The sequence below is a fragment of the Aegilops tauschii genome, chromosome 6, assembly GCF_002575655.3.
Source record: "Aegilops tauschii subsp. strangulata cultivar AL8/78 chromosome 6, Aet v6.0, whole genome shotgun sequence".
Lineage (NCBI taxonomy): Eukaryota > Viridiplantae > Streptophyta > Magnoliopsida > Poales > Poaceae > Aegilops > Aegilops tauschii.
Genome location: NC_053040.3, coordinates 132811497 through 132831673, shown reverse-complemented (window position 1 = coordinate 132831673; position 20177 = coordinate 132811497). Strand labels below are relative to the sequence as shown.

Genomic DNA, 20177 nt, shown 5'->3' with positions numbered 1-20177 from the left:
TGTGCGGTGGGGGAAGCGGCGGCGGGAACCAGTTTGCTCCCCGGCGGCAAAACGACGGCGGCGGGCGACGGGGGGCAGGGCGGCGTTGCTGGGCGGATGTGGAGGCGGCGGCAGCTGGAAGAGTCGCCGGCAAAAATGGGCGGCGTCGGTGACGGAGGAGGCGGGGCGAGGGTTGCTTGTTGGCCGGGGGGAGGGGTGAGAGGGGAGGCAAATGTGCCACAGACCAGCGGGCCCGGGGACAGGAGTAGGCGAGCGCGCGCGCGTCCGTCAGGTGTCCGCGCCGACGCAAATCAGGCTCAAAAATGGGCCAGGAATGGGTTGCCCGCGGACGAAAAACGGACGCGCGTCCGTTTGGGTCGGCGCGTTGGGCCGCCTTTTCTGTCTGCACCGATCCAAACGGACGGCCGCGGATGAAATGGGTCGCCCCATTGGAGTTGCTCTTAGGGTTTTGGATGAAAGACATTGCCTGATTCTTTGGACGTGGCTAGAGAGCGCCACGACGCTCGTTTGTTGCCTGGAGCGCACAGCCGTATATAGTAATTACATGTCCTTGTGTTCAACTGTCTACACTAGAAAAGGAAATTGTTTGTCCACACCCTCTACACACATGGCTATCGATGCAATCAACCTAAATCCTATCCCACGTGCATTTATTTTAGGGTTCAAAAAATTGTAAAAGCCATAACTTTCGATTCAAGTATCGAAATTCAATTCTGTTTTCACCGTCAGGTTTCTCACGACGAGTTCTTCAAAACTAGATCCTATATGAGTACATTTCGTCAATTTTTTTCAAGGGCAACTTTGGGTGCAATGGAGGCAACTATAGTGTTATAGGGAAGCAACTGGTCTTTTTGCCCTAGTAGGACTGACTATTAGGTTGGTTTGCGTAAAAAATGAGAAAAATCACACAAAACATAACGCAACTTTAGTGCTACATGCAAAACAAATTCATTGCACTGTGTGTATCTGTGAATTTTGCTAACATCATCCCAACTTGAGTATCATGACTGCTCAATTGCCTATTGTTGATGGTCAGTTCCTACCCTTGATGTTCAATTTCCTATACATGCTATAAATTACCTATCATTGATGTATAGTTGCCTGCTTTTGGTAATGAGTTGTCTACAATTGTTGCACAGTTGCCTAACTTTTCAAAATAGTTGCCTACAATACAATGAAGTTATTTATCATTGTTTTCTAGGTTGCCTACAAACACTCTAAAGTGGCCAAGATTCATCATCATGTTGCCTACCATAACTAGCAATAGTAGACACGAAAGCATCACGGGTAGATGACTTCATAGTATTATAGGCAATTTAGAAATGATGACATACTAGCGTGAACAATAGGAAAATTAGAGGTACTGGCGAGGAAGTTAGGAGAAAATTAGATAAAATTAACTAGGACACAGAATGTAGTGAAGTTGCCTGCTTTTAGCACTAAAGTTGCCTCTGGTAGAAGGAAAATTGTGATGTTATATACCTCTGTTTCGAAGTTGTTTTGTATCATTAGTTAGATGCTTATTGTTGCTAATTAGTTATTTTTAATGGAGTGAGGTTGCTTCTGTTTAGTACTAAAGTTGCCTCATCTAGCATCAAAATTGCTCTTAAAAATATTAAAGAAACATATTCATGTTGAGCTTAGTTTTGGAAAGCTCGTCACGACCTGACTAGCCAACTCATGTGTGTTTTCCATCATTATTTCTGAAGATTTCAATGATTTTTGTAGGCAACTCGACCAAAAATTAAGGATTTGCGTAGGTTTGTAGGCAATTGTCTGATCCGCTCCGCTATGAAACTTCTGATAACCCCCTATGCAACTTCTCATCTAACACCGTGACCTGACTAGCCAACGACCATGCGCTTAGTAGTGTTGACAACTTAGATCCCATGATGGACAACTTTCATAATATTTTAGGCAATTACGGATCACTCGTGGGAAGCTTCGTAGTGATGTAGGCAACTTGGTTTCTGAGGTAGACAACTACAAAACCATGTTAGACAACTTCCCATTTTACGGTGAACAACTTTCACAATATGATAGGCAACGAACTATGTAACCACCTATTACCTATTGCACACAACTAAGTAGGAGGCTACTACGCGAATTCACTTATACACATGGTGCAATTCTTCTAGCATCGAAGTTGCTCATCTTTAGCACTAAATTTGCCTCATCTAGCATCAAAGTTGCTCTTTAGAAAAGATCATCAAAAGATATTCATATGGGAGCTAGTTTTGAAGAGCTCGTCACAAGGAATTCAGCGGTGAATACGGATCATCATTCGGACACGCGGTGTGAAAATTATAGTTTTTTGAATTTTCTTGTACCAGAATTAATGCACATTACGTCATCGCTGGGTTGACACGGTTGGTCGGACGAGGTGAAGAAAAATCAACGCCATGTAATTAAAGAATCTTTCCATATATAGAATAAGTGGATGGACAGTTTACCAAATCCGAAAGCAGTTGTTGCATCGTTCAGTCTATGAGCATGGGCTCGCGACGTCCATTAAGCGCAGTTGCACCATTGAGTATCTGGGTGATTCTTTTTATCAAACCGTGCTCCAGAGCCACGTTTCTCAGCTTGGCCTCAAAGTGAAAAGTGAAAGACCGCGTGGCTCGCCGCTCCGTTTTCTTTTGGACTCCGGTCTCTGGTTGCGCAACGTGCTGTTGCCGCCTATAAATACCACGGTCGGGGATCGGGGTTTCTCCTCTCCTTATTCCTTCCGAGTTTCTTTTCTTTCTTTTCGCCACCCCTTATCTTGCTCCGATGCAGTTGCTCCTCGCTGTGGCTTAGCTAGGGTTTCCTCAGCAGCCGGAGGTGCACATCGAGGGCAGATTTATCGGCTAAGTTCCGACTGGCGGCGCCGTAGGACGAGTTCGGGCCTACTTCGGCGACTGCGAGTTTGGGTTCTCATCGGCCAGTGCGTTCATCTTATCGAGGTACGAGGTGGCTCTCAGTTGGGGATTCTCGGGGTAAGGGTCGATCGCGAGGCTGCGGTTCCGAGCGCGAGACTCCGATCCAGTTTCTCCACTGCCTTAGCGCCTTTTCTCCACTTTATCTCCTGTTTTAAAAGAATTTTTTTTGCTCCCACCGCGTGCATCTGTTCTTCTGACATGCGCTTGCTGTTTGCTTGCTTATGCACCGTTTTGGTAGGGGTTGAATGCATGCTAGATTACAGACACGTTTGCTGTTTGCTTGCTTGTCCCCCGTTTTGGTAGGGGTTGAATGTATGCTAAATTACAGATTTGTGTGCTGTTTGCTTGCTTGTGCCGCTGTTTTGGTAGGGGTCGAATGTATGTATGCTTACAGATTTGTGTGTTGATTTAGTTGCGATAGGTTGATTTCCGGTGGGGATTGGCCTGGGGTAGCCCGGTGAGCACCAACGCATTGTGGCAACAGATAAAAGAAGGTGCACTAGTGCAGATCTATTGTTGGCACGAGCAAACAATAGATTTGCGGAAACACTAACGCCCACACGCATCTCGCCCACACGCGTGGATCCGCGTCCGTTTGTAGGTGCATGAATCTTGGCATGTTTGTGGTGCCACGTAGGACTGGGCTGGTGTGTGGGCATTCACCCGGTCGCCCACACGTCCATTTCACCACACGGAGGGGCCGGTGTGTGGGTGTTTAGCAGTTCGCCCACACGTCAGTTTTCACTCACGCACAGGGGCTGGTGTGTGGGCGTTTATCAGTTCGCCCACACACCCATCTCCTCTCCCACACCCAAAGCTGTCACTTGCCATGTGTTTTGCAGGGTACATGGCAACTGCCCTAGTGTGTTTTGTAAGCAGATGGCAACTCTCTCTTTTACCCGAACATGTCAGTTGCCATGTGTTTTGCAGGATACATGGCAACTGCCCTAGTGTGCTTGTAAGCAGATGACAACTCTCTTTTTACCCGAACATGTTATTTTGTCATATCTCTTTGTAGCACTACACGGCTACTGCCTAGTGTTAGTAGGTGGCAACTTCTAAAGTTTTCAAATCATGGCAACTGTAGTAAACCAGACCATACATGGCAACTGCCTAGTGTTAGTAGGTGGCAACCCCTAAAGTTTTCAAATCATGGCAACTATAGTAAGCCAGACCATACATGGCAACAGCTGCAGTTGTCCAAAAACGGCATCTGGCACTCGACCTGAGATGGCATCCGACATGGCAACTCTAGTTCAGCGACATGACAACTGCAGTTAAACGAACATGGGAGAGGGTCCGGAGCATGGCAACTGCGGGGCGCGTGGTGACTATCATGCGGGGTGTGCGGGACCATGAGGTAGGAGGCCTGACGTACGGGCGTATGGGCGTTATCTATTTTGCCACATGTAGGCGTGTGAGAGAGACCGCAAGGAAAAAAAGAGGTGTGTGGGCATTATTTGTTTTGCCCACACGTAGGCGTGTGGGCTGGTCCTCTTAGACACCACACCACACAAAACGTGTGGGCAAACCCCTTAACGCCCACACGTGTGGTAGTTATCGTCGTCCTAGATTTGATAAGAGGTGCGGAAAAAAAACGCAGATAGATTCCGACTTGAGTTACGACTTATGCTCTCCAAGCCTTTGGCACTTGAAAGTTTCTAATACTTTCTTAGATTTACCATTGCCAACTTATGTCAATCATCTCAATCTTCATAGATCCAGACACTAACTTGAACATGGTACTTGCCAACACCATTGAGCACCCTTGCGCACTTCTTTGACCACCTATTTATCTTAGTCCATTATGTTCCATGTGCGACGCATTAACCACGTCGAGCCTTTGCAATCTCAACCACTAGAGAAATTTCACTATATAATTCGACCGGCATTGAGGTGCATCACGTGCTTCTCTTTTTCCACTACATATACTTCACCTATGCTACGCAGTAGCCTCTAGTCTCCTTCATCAGCTCTGACATGACTCCATGGTGGATGATCACACGACCTTTGTGCCCATCTACTCTCGTCTCAAATATCCCCACATCCGTCTTCTCTATTTAAATGAACTCTACACCCTATTTGTGTTGAAGCCAATGAGCTCTTGCCAGCGAACCTAGGGCTTGCACGACATCTTGCAGCGCCACAGAAGTTGAATATAATCAGCATCGAACATATTAGGATCTACTAAATCAAATATTTACAGCATGAAAATATATTTTAGGATGAATCTAATCTAATAAAACTAATTTGGTGTTACAAATGTTGGTATATTTTTCAATTCAATAGTCTTGGTCAAACTTAGAGATGTTTGACTTAGGACAAAGTGCGAACTTCAAATATTTTGGAACGAAGGGAGTAGGTGTCAATTCCTATTATGATCTCATGCACATGTATAGGTTTGATAAAAATTAGCTCCAATCAGACTTAGCACATCCGATTGCTTCAAATTTTGACCGCCTATATCTTATGTATCTTTAGAATTTCTATCCTCTTCTCTTATGGCTGCCCTTGTTTGTGCTTGTCATGGACCAACGATTTGGTTGTGTTGTTGCTGCTCCATCTTGGCCCACCATGTGTGCCTTGTGGAGGCACCATGACGTCAGTTGGCTCGGTCGTGGATGCATGTGTTGTCGCCACTTCAAATCCTTTAGTTGATTCGCTGAAACTGCACACCATTCTCATCGATCATCACTTGTCCTCATATATTCTTTTTATCTCTATTCTATGTGCGGGCACCCATGATCAACTAGATCCTTTGCATTGTTAAGCTTCATGCACTAGCCAACGCAACCAAAAGTCCAAACTAATGGAAAGGGCTAGGCAATCCACATATACACTTCAACACCCCTCTCGTGTGTGACGTGGGAAGTCAACACGTGAATAGACTAAGAGGGCTCAAGAGGCTATACGTGGACACAAGGGGGGGGGGGGGCAACAACAGTTTTTGGATAAATTGCGAAAGCCAGGACTTGAACTCAAGACCTTAGCCCCTGATACAATGTTAAGCTTCATGCAGTAGCCAACGCAACCAAAAGTCCAAACTAATGGAAAGGGCTAGGCATCCACATATACACTTCAACATGCATATCGCTTTAATTGTTACATAATCTTTGGCTTGCTTTAGCATTTCCAAACCTCCATTGCACCATGGGTCCGAAAAAGGTGTTGCCGAAAGCTTACCCTCCACCATACCATCGTCCTACCCATTTAGTGGTGGGGACGAGGGGGCGAGTAGGGGCCTGCATCCCCAACCATCGACGAGACATTTGGCAATTAGTAGGTTAGCAATCACACAACCGTTTACACGTACTAGCCCCCTGTCTCATGGGAAAAGGGACTATGAGAAGCACATATACTAGCCCCTCGCTTAAAATCAGGAAAAGGAGGAGCTATGAGAAGCCCACTCTTGATGGAATCCTTTCATTAGTCTCCAAGGCCTGGCGTAATTAGTCTATCGTGATTAACGCAAACAGTTAGGGTTGTGCCATTGCCTCTGCCTCTACACCCCTGTTGTCTGCCCTTTAGCTCGCGACCAGAACAAGGGTCTGCACTAGGGAACTCTTGCCTGCACTACTCTAGTCTTCGATTTAGTCATAGAAATAATAAGGCTAGCAATATCACTATTGATTATTCCCTTCGTTCCAGAATATAAGGTGTATTGGTTTCCGTGCAAGTCAACCATTTGAATGTTTGACCAAGATTATAAAATAAAATAACAACATCTGCAATACCTAGTAGATAAAATATGAAACTACTTTTCATGATGGATCAAATGATAAAAATTTCGTATTGTTGATATATTTTTCTAAAAACTCGGTCAAACTTGCACTTGTTTGACTTAAAAAAAACAAATACACCTTATATAAAGGAACGGAGGGAGTACTATATTATCTCTCTCAAATTATATACATTAGATTTAGTACTTTTGGTTATGTGATATGTGATCTAGTTCAAAAATTGTAGTTCAGTAGTTATGAAGAGAAAAGCATTGTTAAACACCATCAATATTTATTCCTTTTTGATTTTTCTACAAATCAAACATCAGATTTTTTAACATGGCAAATCAAACATTTTTTATGGCAAATTATGTTGTTGCAATGATTTTTCATGCTTGCAAAGGAAATTGACATCCTCACCACAACCTAATTTGCCATAAAAAATGTCCGATTTGCCATGGTCAAAAGCCTGACGTCAGATTTTAACATTACCATTCATTTTGAGTGTCGTATAATGGGGTGAGACATTCCTTTGGCATTGCATGGAAATATTCAAGGATAGATAATTAGTAGCTAAGCTCTCTTGTGACAAAATTAGTAATATCTTTTTATCTTATTTCAATCATAGAGTCAAATTTAAAATAATACAAATACAACCGTTTTGTAGGGTCTAGCTAACAAATTATTATAGTAATATGATAATTATTTTTCTATAAATTTTAATAGTTCTAAGTGGCAAAATATTATAGAAATGGAATCATGTTTTTATTCACAATTTTTTTGGCCCTCCATATCGAAATCCTGGCTCCACCATTAGGCTTGCCTCGATCAAATCCTGGCTTAGCCCCTGTACCCATCTAAGTATAACTATAGAGCACCATATGCTTATATGAGGGAACGCCCTCACCCTTATAAAGCGTGCTTTGCCACCTCCCATGACTGGTCACACATTGGCTAGCATTTAGTGTTCCAACCCATCAATATTGACCGGCAAGGTTTGGTATTAGGGCACATGGGCTCTGCCGCTATCCAGAACCAATGTGGGACTAAAACCCAACATTTTGAGCCAAGAGTTAGGTGCTTTGAGAAAAACAATATGTTTTCAACAACGGTGTATAGAACATTTTTTATTTATGTGTTCCCAAAATGTAGTTCACCATTAGTCATACAAAATATTTGTATTTCGCCATATGGTACATTTTGTACATTTGTAGTATAATTTACTGGACTTGTTAGTTTCCTCTTGTCTATCTTCAAATATGGTCTCCAAAATTTAGTGTTTTGAGTTGAGGGTATGATGTCTGATGATATATGTACAATTTGGAGAAACCTAATTTCATTTTCAGGAGTGTCAAATAATTTAGCGTTAGTTATTCATATGAAATTATAGAAATAAATTATGCAATGTTATTCACTAGTAGCGAGAATAGATATGACGTGAATAACATTTGAAATCTTCAATGTTCAAGATATCACTTACCGTTTACTGCTCGATCGACTTGGGTTTAGAGATTAATCAAAAACCGACTAATTAATCGATTTATCTGTCGGCTATTGATCGACCAGTTTTTGTTTTCCAAATCATAGGTTTCCAACACCAAAAAGTCTAAAATGTGCTATATTTAACACAAAAATTAATGAGATACCATGCTCATGGCTGCTTGAAACTATACAGTGGAGGAACTTCTCCTTGAGTAGGGGATTGCAGCAGGTCTTGTGTTGCTAGGTTCCCAACACTAAAATGTGCTATATTCAACACAAAATTAATATTGGACAGAGAAGAGAGGGAGAAACCATGTTCATCACTGCTTAACTAGAGAAGAGAGGGAGAAACAATGCTCATTGTTGCTTGAAACTATACCGCGGAGGAGGTTCTCCTCGAGTAGGGGATGGCAACAAGTCTTGTGTTGCTAGAGGAAGGGGTGGCAACGAAAATCTTCTCTAGGTGGCGTCGGCTGTCGTGCTCTTGGATGAGATGGTAGGTGTAGAGGCGTCGGTGCGTCAACTCCTGGGGAAGACGAGGGAGAGATCCAAAGAGTGAGGAGCTTAGGCTGGCTAGCTCTAGCTGTCAGAGGCTAGTATGTTGGCGGCGGCGGGGTGAATCGGAAGCATGGTGATGCACCGGGTAGTACCCAAACGCGGGGTGATATATTTTGTGGGAGGTAGCTGGGGGCGAGGGCCAATTTTGAGGTTTTTGCCTGGAGGGGTCTTGACAATCGGTATATGTCCAATAAGTCGCTTGTCAAGCCGATAAATTTGCCAACCGATTAACCCAACCAATATGGCATGATCTTAGCAGTGACCCATCGAGTTGTGATAAACCGTTTGATATCTTGAACATTGGAAACCTTGAAAAGCACCACAACTGCAAATGCCCAGCAAGTTCTTGCTAAAGAACAATCACACATAAGAACCTCGATGACTGTGTGACAACCATCACGTGTTGAGGCGTTCCTTGCCATCCTTACATGTGTGTGTCAAATGATCCTACCTGCTTGAGTTCTTGCCCACCCACGATACACTACAATAACCCTATGGAGATGACCATGCTGACCCGGAGCACCTTCATACAAGAGCGTCTTCCCAAACCATTGCAGTATAATAGGCTCCATCTTTATGTGACATCTGTCCATCCAATTCACACAAGAAAGTTGCAGACATGGCAAAAGGTTGTTGTTAAATGTGTTGACCTCTTATAGTCCTTCCACTGTTGAGATCTACTGTCAAGTTGAGGAGCGAACCGGTATACCCATTCGAAACTGCTTGGCCGAAGCATTTGTGTTGGATTGTGTGTTTATCTGGAACCGCTAAATCGGCCATGAACACTCCTTTCTACACGCTATTTGGTGCTTGACCTCAATTTCACATCGGCCAGACGGTCACAATTTCTTAACCATGTGTTTAGTGCGTAACCAATATTGAGGCTTGCCACATTTCATTATAGATATGGCCCATGTGTTGCAGGAGTTCTCGACCTCAATTGCTAGGTAACAATTTCTTGGCCAGTTTCCAATTTTTATTATTCATGTAACCTGAGTGTTGTTGGAGCAAAGGTGTGTTTGGTTTATAACCTATCCATACCTATTGTTCTTATGCCATAGATTCACTTTCTGGACAAAGTTGATGGCAATACCAGTCATCAACAAGACATGCTTCAACCAAACTTTGTGGTCCTAATTTTGTTTGTGACAAATTGTTTAAGTTTGTTATATTGATCCAAGGCCCATGGTTGTCTTCTAGTGTCCTCACAGTTGGACTCGAAGCAAACTTGCCTTAAGGTTGGCACCATAGAATTAGAAAGTAATAACACTTTCATGGTAAAAGTTAGAAGACAAGTTTGTTGGGTTCTTAATTTTTGTACATCAAGTATATTATCCATGTTGTCTTCCTATAGAGGTGATTGGGTTGATGTTCTCTTTATAGATATTGCTTGGGTGCAACTGTGTCTTTTGGCATCCTGTTTGCCACCCACTGAAAAACTTTGAGGCTAGTTCGTGAATTATCTGAAGCAAATGGGAAATCGAAGACATGCCGGTGGCCATGGCTTTGGTCCAAGTTCTTTCAAGCGATCAACAAAGAAGAAACAAAGTAGTATCTGGAAGAAGAGCGTGGCTCAAACAAAGAGAACTCTAGAACATTTTAGAGTACCGGTGGCAAATAGATATAACAATGCTAATGGAAGAGGTGATGATGTTTTTGTGACTCAGAAGGCAAGGCAAATTCCTCCAGAGGCGACTAGCAACTCTAAGGTTGAGTGTCATGCAAAAGATTTATCATGCCCCTTGTCCTCAAGGTTGAACAATGGTTCTTCCAGGATGAAAAATAGTATGAGGCCCTCCAGCTCAAGGCCAAACAATAGCGTGGTTGGTCCACGGAACAATATTGAAATGCCCTCTTCCTCAAGGCCAACCAATGGCTTGAAATCTTCGAAGAAGGATAGAAAGTCTTCTTCAAGGCCAAAGAATATCGAGTTGTACTCGAGGTCTAACAAATGCCCAATTTCTAGTGAGGAGGATGTTCAAAAGTCTAGACCGTCTTTGTCAAGGTCGAATAGCCCAATTTCTCGACCTAAGCCTAAGCGCTCTTCCTTGAGGCAGGACAATGGTAGATCCTCCCCGCCAAAGAGCAAGCCTAAGCTCTCTTCCTTGAGGCAAGACAATGATAGAGCCTCCCCGCCAAAGAACATTGGGATGCCTAGGTCACCTTCCTCAATACCAAACATTTACATGGTTTCTCCATTGAAGGAATTTGAGAAGTCTTCGTTGTCTTCAAGTCCAAACTATGGCTTTGTTCCTTCGCAGAAGGATATCGAGCAACTTATGTCTGCGCCACCCGGGGCCTCTTGGCTTGGAGATGGAATTTCCTCAGTATATCCTGCCTCCAGAGGGTTGGACGATGACTCAAATTCCCCATTTCATATTTCAAAGATATCACACCCCTCGTCGGTGGTTTCTAACTCAAATAATGTCAAACAAACAATGATTGGTGAAGATAAGAATGGAGACCTCTCGATGGGGAAGGAAGCTTCGACTTCTAGCCTAGGGTTGAAGGGTAAAGTCATGCAAAATCTCCAACCTCACTTCGGAGTCAATTGTGGTCCTTTATTCGTTAAGAACCTTTCAAGTCGCCAACCAGCTGAGGCATCTCCCATGAGCAATAACACGGAGCAAAATACAAATCACGGTCGACTTGCTAGTAGAAAGCGGAACACCGCCCTTATGAATGATGGAAGAGCCGATGATGACAAGTCTAAGAGCAAGATTACAAAACCATTGGTTGAAGAGAAGTTTGATTCACATGAGGATGATGATAATGATGTTGGGAATGGTAGGCCAAAGGAGACAAGGAGAAGACCTGTAGGGTATGAGGATGAAGACTGCAATTACGTGGAGCAGAATGCAAATCACAATCAACTTGATAGTAGAAAGTGGAACACTGCCCTTACAAATGATGGAAGAGGCGACGACGACAAGTCTAAGGGCAAGATGATGAAGCCATTGTTGGATGAGAAGCTTGATTCAAATGAGGACGATGATAATGAAGTTGAGAATGGTAGGCCAAAGAAGGCAAGAAGGCCTACAGGGGATGAATATGCAGACAGTGATTATGGTGATCAAAATCTTGCAAGTCGCCAATCAGCCATGGCATCTTTCATGACCAATTGCGTGGAGCAGAAAGCAAATCACAATCCGCTTGATAGTAGTAAGCGAAACACTACCCTTACGAATGACGGAAGAGGCGATGATGACAGGTCTAAGGGCAAGATGGCAGAATCATTGTTGGAAGAGAAGCTTGATTCGCATGATGACGATGATAATGAAGTTGAGAATTATAGGTTGAAGAAAAGGAGAAAACTTATAGGGTATGAGGGTGAAGATGACGACGGTGGTGGCCAAAATCTTGCCGGTGTGGAAAGTGGTACTGCTATGATAACACAAAAAGTTGTTGTGAAGGAGACCAATGTCTCCAATCCACCCGTTTCAGAATCTTTCAAGCTGCAACACTATAGTTCCCTTCCCATCGATGAACCTATTTGGAGGTAGAACATATCCTTTCCTTTTCCATTTTCAAGTGTCAATAGGCACTCTCCCTATGTGCTGATGCTTTTGTTTTTTGTTCAACAGTGGACTCATCAAGACATGCAGCAAGGACTATGTTTCATTAGATGCACATTTGTCAACCAAATACTGTGAGATTGTGTGTAAATTGTCAAGATCATTGCAGCCGGTGGTTGAAGTAACAAAGCTGTCTAGGATGGAGGCTTGGCCTAGGAGCTTTGAGGTGTCAAGACCCACTGATAGTGACATCGCTTTGTATTTCTTTCCCCACAAAATGAGGTGTCTTGCTTACCCCTCGACACTAATCTGCATAACGTCCACCTTTTTGCACCATCCGGTATCTAATAATTACTGGTTTCTGTTACTAGGCAACGTACGGACCTTGATCAACTAGTTAAGGAAGTTGTGGAAAATGATATGGTCTTACTAGCTGTTGTCGGCGAGGCCGAAATGCTGATTTTCCCTTCTATTCTACTGCCTGAACAACACCAAAGTATGTCTTCTGCTCTTTTCGGAACATATATTTGTAAAAGAAAAAAATGATGCTGCAGTTGATTTCTAGCGATATTCGCATTCATCCTTTATAAATAACATAAAATCTCTTGAACCTGTATCTAAGTCGTTCTTTACATTGTAATCTTTGTCACTCATGGGTTACGAACTTCGCTCTCTCTTGCGTGCAGCTTTCCAAGGACGACCCTACCTGTGGGCGGCATTCAGGCCCAGAAGAGCAAATAAGTTTCGTACAGTGGAAGAACAGCGACATGGCAAAGGCCATTGTGCACAGGAGGAAGAGATGGTAAAACAGCCTGAAGCTCCTGAAGAAGCAGAGGGGCAACGCATGGAGCAGGAACACATCCCAGCAGAGGGGCAAGGCATGGAGCAGGAACACATCCCGGCAGAGGGGCAAGGCATGGAGCAAGTACACATCCCAGCAGAGGGGCAAGGCATGGAGCAGGAACAGTCGTCGGTCCAACCCAACGCTCCAGCACCTGTTGAAGGTGTAGCCAGGGCTACTTCGGCTCCCACCGTGCTGGCTGCAACGTCTGCAAGCCATGGACAGACCCACTCAAGCTTGGGTGCCCCCACAGGCGCACTGTTCGGCTTTGTGGCTCAGCTAACTCCAAGATTTGAGCAACTCATCCAGGAGATGCAACGTGAAGGCGCTGTGATGGTTGCGGTGCGAGGGGAGATGAAGGCTTCGAGCTCATCCTGAAGCCTCGCCATGGTGTAGTCTGACCCTAGCCTTGAGCCGTCCTCTTTAAAATGGTAGCGTATGTGCTGTGCGCTTTGTAGGTAGGCAAGGTAGTGGACTTGTGATCTGAGCCTTGGTCGACCTTCGCGTGCCTACTAGTTAATCTACTACCCCCTCTGTAAAGAAATATCTGTTCACAGCAATTTGCCCTAAGTTCAGAGTTGCTTTTCCCTAAGTTCAGAGTTGCTTTTAAAACCCTTTTGCAGCGCCCTTAAATATCCTTACAAATACTAGACTCCCAAAAAATGGGGAGCTGTTAGTGTTTCGAGTTTTATCCCTGATGGACCCTGTTGTAATTTTTCTTAGTCTTTTTTAAATAAACCAGAAGCTTTATTCATTGGAGATAACCAATAAATTGTTTACGAGCATCGTTACAATCTCATTTAAGGCTCCTCAAACCAATCAAAAGTTAAGAAAAATCTAGCTAATCTAGTGAACTCCTGAGCAACTTTATTACTCCCTTCGTCCTAAAATGTAAGACGTTTTCTCCGTCCCAAAATCTAAGACGCTTTTTGATACTATCACGGTCTTATAAAACATCTTACATTTCAGGACAGAGGGAATAGTTTATTTGATAGGCTCCCAAGGAGCGGAGAGCCGTGAGCGTTTTGAGTTTTCTTTCCCTCGTGGACCATACACCTGATCCATATTAATTATCGCTGTAAGTTGTATTAGATTAGCGATAATTCATATTGATTGGAGGGAGTATTTTTATTTTATATTTTAGTTCAGTTGATGAAAAGCATTGCTTTGCCATGGGGTCGTCACTTGGTTAGGGTTTTGCTGGCATTATGTTGCATACTTGTGTTCGTGCTGGTTCGCGAACAAAGCACCGAGACGATTCCCTCGTGTTGGCAAAGGTCCAGCCCCATGGGCACGCCCGCCTCGGCCCCCACGCCTTAGTCCTCTGTGCCATCACTCACCATGACTATCCACCTTCTCGAGTGTACCGATGCTCTATCCTTCAATGTTGTAGATTCGTCGTTGTTAGATGGTCGTCGACTACTGCTCATGCTTTCTCGGCTTGCGCGCGCGTGTGTGAACATGAATGTTTTTTATACCGATGAATCTGCTAAACACATAAAAAAACATAAATATCATGATTGTGGAATAAGCCGATACAACCAAGTGGTGCGGCAAAGAGCGCGACCGCCCCTAGTAAATGAATTTACTAAACCGGCTAAGCTTTGAATTTTTTGGTTTTCTTTGAATATTTTTACTGCCTATCATGGATTTACATGAAGGTGCACTTTCTGTTATGCATGTGGATCAAACATGTTGGCTCACATGGTTAGTTGCCCTGGTCCCTAGAAAAATCTACAAATGGACCCACCACTCACCGTTGTTACTTTCCTCTCTAGAACCCCCCTCCAATCCTTCTCATATCATCTCGCCCACGATGCACCTCAGGAGTAGCGGTAGCCAACGATGCGCTCTCCCCCACCCTCTCCAGTAGGGAGACGCACAGCGGCGTGTCGGTGACGAAAGAACAACAAAGGCCAGTGCCTTCTCCCCCGACCTCTTCCGCTAGCACGATATCCTCCCACCATGCCTTTCCTCTGTCGGCCATGGGAGCCAACATCCAACCTGTTCGGGGTCTCGACTCCAAGAGCTTTTAGAGCAGCGACGCACCTTCTTCACCATTGCATCTCTCCGATAACTGTGGGAACCCGTGGTCTGACGGCCGACCCTACCAGCCCCACCATCCCCCCATCCCAGACAGCTCTCCACCGACCACGCCGACCTTGCCTACCTCGTCGCCTCCCCTCGCCAACCTCGCCCCGGCCGCCTCCCCGACTCAAGTATCTCGGCTTTTTTTACGACTCAACCTCGCCGACGATCGCTTCCCCCGTCTCAACTCTGGTAACCTCTTCACTAATGTGACCTTATGACTGAACAAGAGTTCTACATCATGTTTAATTTGTGGTACTTCATATTTTGGTGTTTGTTAGTTCCCTTGCATTTTTTTTTCATGTTTACGCAATTCTGACATCTCATGTGAAATGATGTGTTATGTTGTACAAAGAGATATGCATTGAGGCCAAATAATCAATTTAGTGTAGCTTACTGGGCATGGTGCCTTTTTGTTCCCTGTCCTCCTTGCTAGATTATATCATGTTCCATGTATAACTTGTATATTTCCCCCGTATAATGGGTTTTCTGCATACTTACCATCTATACATGTGTATATATATATATTGGCCATTGTCCACTAGGAAATACAAATTGCATATTTTCTAACATAGTATTAGATCCTAGTTCAATTTTGTTCATGCAACTCATGATGCGATCCTCCTGTTGTGTCTCCGTCCCGGTCACCGTTGATCTCTCTTCTCCGTCGGCATCGATCTTTCACTGATGTTTCCATCCCTCTATCATCTCCAGTCTACATGTACTGCTCGATTTGGTCAGCCATGCTCGTCCACACCATCGCTCGGCTCAAGGTTTGCTCCCTATCGACCTGGTACACTAATGAGGACATGACTACCTCGGATACGGCCAAAAATATTGCATACGTGCATATTTGTGAGGTGATTGCTAATGCAAATTATGCAATAATTTATTTATGTTATTCAGAACAAAAATACTTCACGGACTTTTGTGTCATGTCTAATTGTAGGTGTATGGGACATTTGTACAATCCATATATGAAGATAAGGGAAAAAGAGAAGTTTATGTGTTGTTCAAAAAGTCCTCTCACGTCACTTTTGGGCCAAGAGAAAATAGAGTTCAAGTCCCACATGTTCTGGACTCAGATTCGGACTGCACAGACATACCTGGATGAAAACTCCAAGATCTCTTCCATCCGTACTCCGAATTGGGTGATTCTTTTTTTGTTGAAAAGTTTATTTCATGCACTTTCCAACCCAATTAGATTCACCTTCAAATTTGTCCGGAGCGTTGAGATATTGACAAAACAATCTGATGCTGCAGCAGAATCCGAGTCAAACTACAAGTCCAAAGGTGTTGCATCACCTCTACTTGGGCCCATGTGCCTTGGACGACCTAGGATTAGTTTTAGGCTGCCTTGGGACGTCCTCCCACCTCCTTAGCCGCCACCCCTTGCTCCTATATAAGCAGATCAATCTAGTAGCTTTTTCCTTGAGATTTGTTTAGTTAAAAGTTAGCCATTGCAACTTCGTGTACTTTGTTTGTGTCCAACGACCAGACCAAGACCGCTTTCGGATCCCCACTTTTATCAATATTTCATATATATTCGCCATATTCAGACTGCATTATCATATTCTTGCTTGTTCTTCGATTACTTGCAGGAATAGACCTTCGTGGTCAAGTTGATCGTGCTCCGGCGTGGTCAATAACCTCTTGGAGTTGGTTTAGCAATTGCTAAGGCGCAACGTTGTGCATGTTTGTAGTCAGATCGTCAAAGTCGTCTCCACCAAATCGACAGTTACTATCTCATCGAAAGATCGGGACACCCTCGCCTTTATCATACTCTGTCGTTTGCCTCATCACGTCGTACTGTAGCCGCTTCTGATCTTGACCAGTCCCGAGAGGGGCCCCTAAGGTGTGCGCTTTCTATGTCAGTTCCTGGATCAATAACCAACACACACAGTCGATGATGAAATACCAAGAATACACCACATGTCATGTTATTACATCGCAGATCCAGTGCTTTACAGTACACACATGCTTGGCTCATGGACTAGCTTAAATTATAATCATGCAGTGGATAAGGAATATTAGTTATGTGGCGTCCATCCACCGACAGGCAAGAGTTGAGTATAACGTCGTAACCCTACTTCGTATCTCTCCTTCGACACGGTAAGCCTACAACATAATACTGAAGGAAATATGCCCTAGAGGCAATAATAAAGTTGTTATTTATATTTCCTTATATCATGATAAATATCTATTATTCATGCTAGAATTGTATTAACTGTAAACTTGATACATGTGTGGATACATAGACAAAACACAGTGTCCCTAGTAAGCCTCTACTAGACTAGCTCGTTAATCAAAGATGGCTTAAGTTTCCTAACCATAGACATGTGTTGTCATTTGATGAATGGGATCACATCATTAGGAGAATGATGTGATGGACATGACCCATTCGTCAGCTTAGCATAATGATCGTTAAGTTTTATTGCTATTGCTTTCTTCATGACTTATACATATTCCTTTGACTATGAGTTTATGCAACTCCCGGATACCGGAGGAATACCTTGTGTGCTATCAAACCTCACAACGTAACTGGGTGATTATAAAGATGCTCTACAGGTATCTCTGAAGGTGTTTGTTGGGTTATCATAGATCAAGATTAGGATTTGTCACTCCGAGTATCAGAGAGGTATCTCTGGGCCCTCTCGGTAATGCACATCATAATAAGCCTTGCAAGCAATGTGACTAATGAGTTAGTTACGGGGTGATGCATTACGGAATGAGTAAAGAGACTTTCCGGTAACGAGATTGAACTAGGTATGAAGATACCGATGATCGAATCTCGGGCAAGTAACATACCGATGACAAAGGAAATAACGTATGTTGTCATAACGGTTCGACCGATAAAGATCTTCATAGAATATGTGGGAACCAATATGAGCATCCAGGTTCCGCTATTGGTTATTTACCGGAGAGGTGTCTCGGTCATGTCTACATAGTTCTCGAACCCGTAGGGTCCGCACGCTTAACGTTTGATGACGATTTGTATTATATGAGTTATGTGATTTGGTGATCGAATATTGTTCGGAGTCCCGGATGAGATCACGGACATGACGAGGAGTCTCGAAATGGTCGAGAGGTAAAGATTGATATATTGGATGATAGTATTCGGACACCGGAAGTGTTCCGAAGTGTATCGGGTACATATCGGAGTACCGGGAGGGTTACCGAAACCCCCCGGGGGAAGATATGGGCCATGGGAGGGAGGCACACCAGCCCACAAAGTGGTGGTGTGCCCACCACAGGGAAGGAGTCCGAATTGGACTAGGGGAGGGGGCGGCGCCCCCCTTTCCTCACTACAAAAAAAGACACATCCGTGACATTTTGGGCCGAACGAATTTTTTTCCTGTCATGCTTATGACACTTCTATGACGATAATTGTGACAAAACCTGGTATCATCATAGATGTGGTGGGCTCCTACTTCTATGACAAAAAATCATGTCAGAAAATGGGCTTTTCATCCTGGGCGGGCCAGAGACGCAGCTGCATGACATTCTTTGGGCCGTCCATGACGGAGAAAACCGTGGTAGAAGCGAGGGCGAGGAAAATATCAGAGTTTTCCCAGTTACGATGGGTGGTCGGGGGCCGAGCGATGCTCGTTTCTCTCGTACACGTAGGCGCGTGGGTGCGAGGCGTTGGGCTCTAACTGAACCCGAGCGACTGCACTACAGGCTACGCGTTACTGAACCCGAGCGATCGATCGATGGCTGTTAACTGAACCCGATCGAGCGATTCCTTCGCTACTGCTGCTAACTGAAGCCGATCGAACACTGCTGCCTCCTTCCCTTGATGAACAGTGAGCGTTGTTGGGGGGTTTGGATGAATAGTTCCCGGTAGGGGCTTGGATGAACAAGACCCCGTGGTAGTAGAGGCCATTGCCGCTGGATGAACAGTACCCCGATCGATCGAGCCGATGGAGGGCTGGATGAACAGGACCCCGTGGAGGGCTGGTTGAACAGTAGCCGGTGGAGGGCTGGATGAACAGTAGCCCGTGGAGGGGTGGTTGAACAGGACCCCGTGGAGAGGGCTGGTTGAACAGTAGCCGGTGGAGGCTGGATGAACAGTCGCAGGTGGAGGCTAGAGGAGGTCGACGGTGGATGAACAGGAGCCTGTGGAGGCAGTCGACGATGGATGAACAGTAGCCCGTTGAGGCAGACGACGGTGGAGATGAACAGTATCCCGTGGAGTCCCGTTTTGCGGTACGCCACACCCCTCCCGATGAACAGGACCCCCGTTTCGACCGTAGCGCTCCAACACAAGTCCGTTTCCTCCGTTTTGCGGTACGCCACACCCCTCCCGATCAACAGGACCCTGTTTCGACCGTAGGAGGTTCGTTTTCTCCGTTTTGTGGACGCCAGACCCCTCCCGATGAACAGGATCCCGTTTCGACCGTGGCCGGTCAAACACAAGGCCGTTTCCTCCGTTCTGCGGTACGTTAGGCCTCGTTTCCAACGGCTGTTCCGTCCAAGCCGGTTGCCTCCCGATGAACAACACGCGTTCCGTTGCCTCCCAATGAACATGACGCATTCCGTTGCCTCCCCATGAACACGACGACGATGCAGTTTCTCCGTTCCGACCCAGCCATGTACACGAGCCCTAGCCGTACGTATGCGCGAGTAGGCGTTCAAGACCCTGCCCGTATGTACGTACATGGCCGTATTTACGTTCTTGCACCCTGGCCGCTGTACGTACGTGTACATGCTACATGCGCGCCTCTACTACGACACGTGCGCGCCTCTACATCGACCAGTATATATGTACACGTTCGCAACCAGAATGACAACGCTACGTATGCTTCAACCGGGTGGGTCCCGACTGTCAGGCACTTCCTTGCGTGCGAAGATGTAGCTGGTGGGTCCTAGCAGTCAGGGGGAAAAGTTTTTTTTTTGTGAAATACGGTGGCCCGTCCGGTGGGTCCCTGCAATCAGGTAGAGGAATCATTATTTCCCGCATAATAAGGAGGCACTTCCTTGTTGCGGCCGTGGACCCAACTGTCAGCCTCTCCACGTACAGTACTCTTCCGATGGAAGTCGTTCCTTGACC

The 20177-nt window shown here is 44.9% G+C and overlaps 1 protein-coding gene and 1 long non-coding RNA gene across 2 annotated transcripts; both read left to right on the top strand.

Moving 5' to 3' along the window:
* The first annotated feature begins 2701 nt into the window (after positions 1-2701).
* On the top strand, positions 2702-13628 carry LOC109781865 (uncharacterized). The gene is made up of 5 exons (XM_020340461.4): positions 2702-2945; positions 10064-12179; positions 12265-12477; positions 12567-12691; positions 12882-13628. Exons 2-5 carry the CDS (start codon positions 10153-10155, stop codon positions 13412-13414), a joined length of 2898 nt encoding a protein of 965 aa, XP_020196050.1. The 5' UTR covers positions 2702-2945; positions 10064-10152; the 3' UTR covers positions 13415-13628.
* A 1560-nt stretch (positions 13629-15188) lies between these two features.
* Positions 15189-16660, top strand: LOC141025568 (uncharacterized). The gene is made up of 3 exons (XR_012187388.1): positions 15189-15316; positions 15839-15984; positions 16074-16660. It is a non-coding gene; the product is annotated as an uncharacterized lncRNA (long non-coding RNA).
* The last annotated feature ends 3517 nt before the right edge of the window (positions 16661-20177 follow it).

Excerpts from the sequence above, each read along its gene's own strand:
- LOC109781865 (XM_020340461.4), top strand. The coding sequence starts at position 10,153 with ATGGGAAATCGAAGACATGCCGGTGGCCATGGCTTTGGTCCAAGTTCT. Across the intron at positions 12,180-12,264 it reads ATCGATGAACCTATTTGGAG|TGGACTCATCAAGACATGCA; the intron begins GTAGAACATATC and ends TTTGTTCAACAG. Across the intron at positions 12,478-12,566 it reads TTCTTTCCCCACAAAATGAG|GCAACGTACGGACCTTGATC; the intron begins GTGTCTTGCTTA and ends TTCTGTTACTAG.